This window comes from Mixophyes fleayi, chromosome 2, assembly GCF_038048845.1.
Source record: "Mixophyes fleayi isolate aMixFle1 chromosome 2, aMixFle1.hap1, whole genome shotgun sequence".
Lineage (NCBI taxonomy): Eukaryota > Metazoa > Chordata > Amphibia > Anura > Limnodynastidae > Mixophyes > Mixophyes fleayi.
In genome coordinates this window covers 12,625,291-12,626,733 of record NC_134403.1, presented here as the reverse complement: position 1 = coordinate 12,626,733, position 1,443 = coordinate 12,625,291, and the positions used below count along the sequence as shown (strand labels likewise).

Sequence of the window (1,443 nt, the reverse complement as noted above, 5' to 3'; positions counted from 1 at the left end):
GGGTCCTCTTGACCTCATCTGAAATAGTCTTGAGTTGGAGCAATTTCTTACTAACTACCCCCTTTGTAGCCGGATGGGGTCTAGTAAATATGACGGCCCCAGATTTAGTGTAGGAAATGTAGATGTTGTAGTAATGAATGAAGAATGCAAATCAAGCTTAAAATTGTTCAACCAACTTATTATTTATTTATTTTCCACCTATATAACATATCTTCCCAATTCACTCTGTATCATTTTACAAATGATATCCTTCCGGATGAGCACACATTTTTCATATGTTTACCAAGTACTTCATCTTTAATCCCATAAATTAATGGACTGATAAATCTGGGAAGACACATGAGCAGGAAGAAGTTAATTATTGGCATATACTGAAAATATGGTGCAAAAAATTTTTCAGTATGTGAAGAAGTGAAAGACAACATACATAACATGAGCTGAAACGCGTGGAGCAAGACAGTTTTTCCAGCCTTAGAAGCAGATTTCCCAGAACCAATCCTCCGAGCGACCAGCATAACTTTGATGTATGTATAAACGATTATCAGTGCAACAATGGTAAAGCTAATAATGGTAATTAGAGTTCTTAAGACGTTTTGTACTTCATTCACCATTAACAATGGCCAGTTGCAGATGATATTGAATGAAAAGACGAGTTTTTCTACAGTCATGCAAAATGTAATAAATTCGGCAAACAGCGGAATGAGCCCCACTGTCCACATGATTGCAATGGCGGCACTAGATCTCTGGGCAGTGCACAACTGTGCATGTTTAAATGGGTGGCAAATGGCTGCGTAGCGTTCCAAAGACATGACCGCCAAATTGTAAGGAGTAATCTTAAATGCACAGGTGGAGAAACTGAGAAGTATATAGCAGATTGGCAGAGGCAGGTATACTAAATAGACAGCAAAGGCAAATAGAAGAAAAGAAGTACCTAGATATGCTAGATCATTAACGAGCATGTGGATAAACAGTATATAGCGAGGGTTCTCTCGGACATGAGGAATCGTGAAGAAGGCATTTAGTATCACAGCCATGAAGTACAAGAAAATACAAAACAATAGGAGCACTAATATCAAATAAGTCATCATTACAACCTTTTTGGTCTTATTCTCTTGTGCAGTCATGTTGCTGTCAAGCTGGGTAGAGTTAGCCATTGGTTAAAGTCCAAATAAAATGATGTGCACTATTTAAACTAGAAAACATAAACATAACATTTGTCAAAAGCAAACTCCTCACAAATCTATTTATTTCTATTGGACAAATAAGCATATAGTACAGTTGTAAATATCTGGAGATTTAATGAAAATCAATGTAACCAGCGTTGGAGTCCTGAATCTGGTATTATATAATATTTCCCAGCAGTTTAAATTCACCTATGCCTGGCCTTTAAATGCTGGCCTATATGAACACAATTTTGCTACCACTTTGCTAACCTGAGCTTCC

The 1,443-nt window shown here is 37.1% G+C and overlaps 1 protein-coding gene across 1 annotated transcript; it reads right to left on the bottom strand.

Annotated features, from left to right (window-relative positions):
* Positions 1 to 230: 230 nt before the first annotated feature.
* On the bottom strand, positions 231 to 1,124 carry LOC142139768 (odorant receptor 131-2-like). Its single transcript, XM_075197639.1, has one exon. The coding sequence runs from the start codon at positions 1,122 to 1,124 to the stop codon at positions 231 to 233; it is 894 nt and encodes a 297-aa protein (XP_075053740.1).
* Positions 1,125 to 1,443: the final 319 nt, after the last annotated feature.

Bases quoted from the DNA above. Each gene is read 5' to 3' on its own strand.
- LOC142139768 (XM_075197639.1), bottom strand. From the start codon at position 1,124: ATGACTGCACAAGAGAATAAGACCAAAAAGGTTGTAATGATGACTTAT.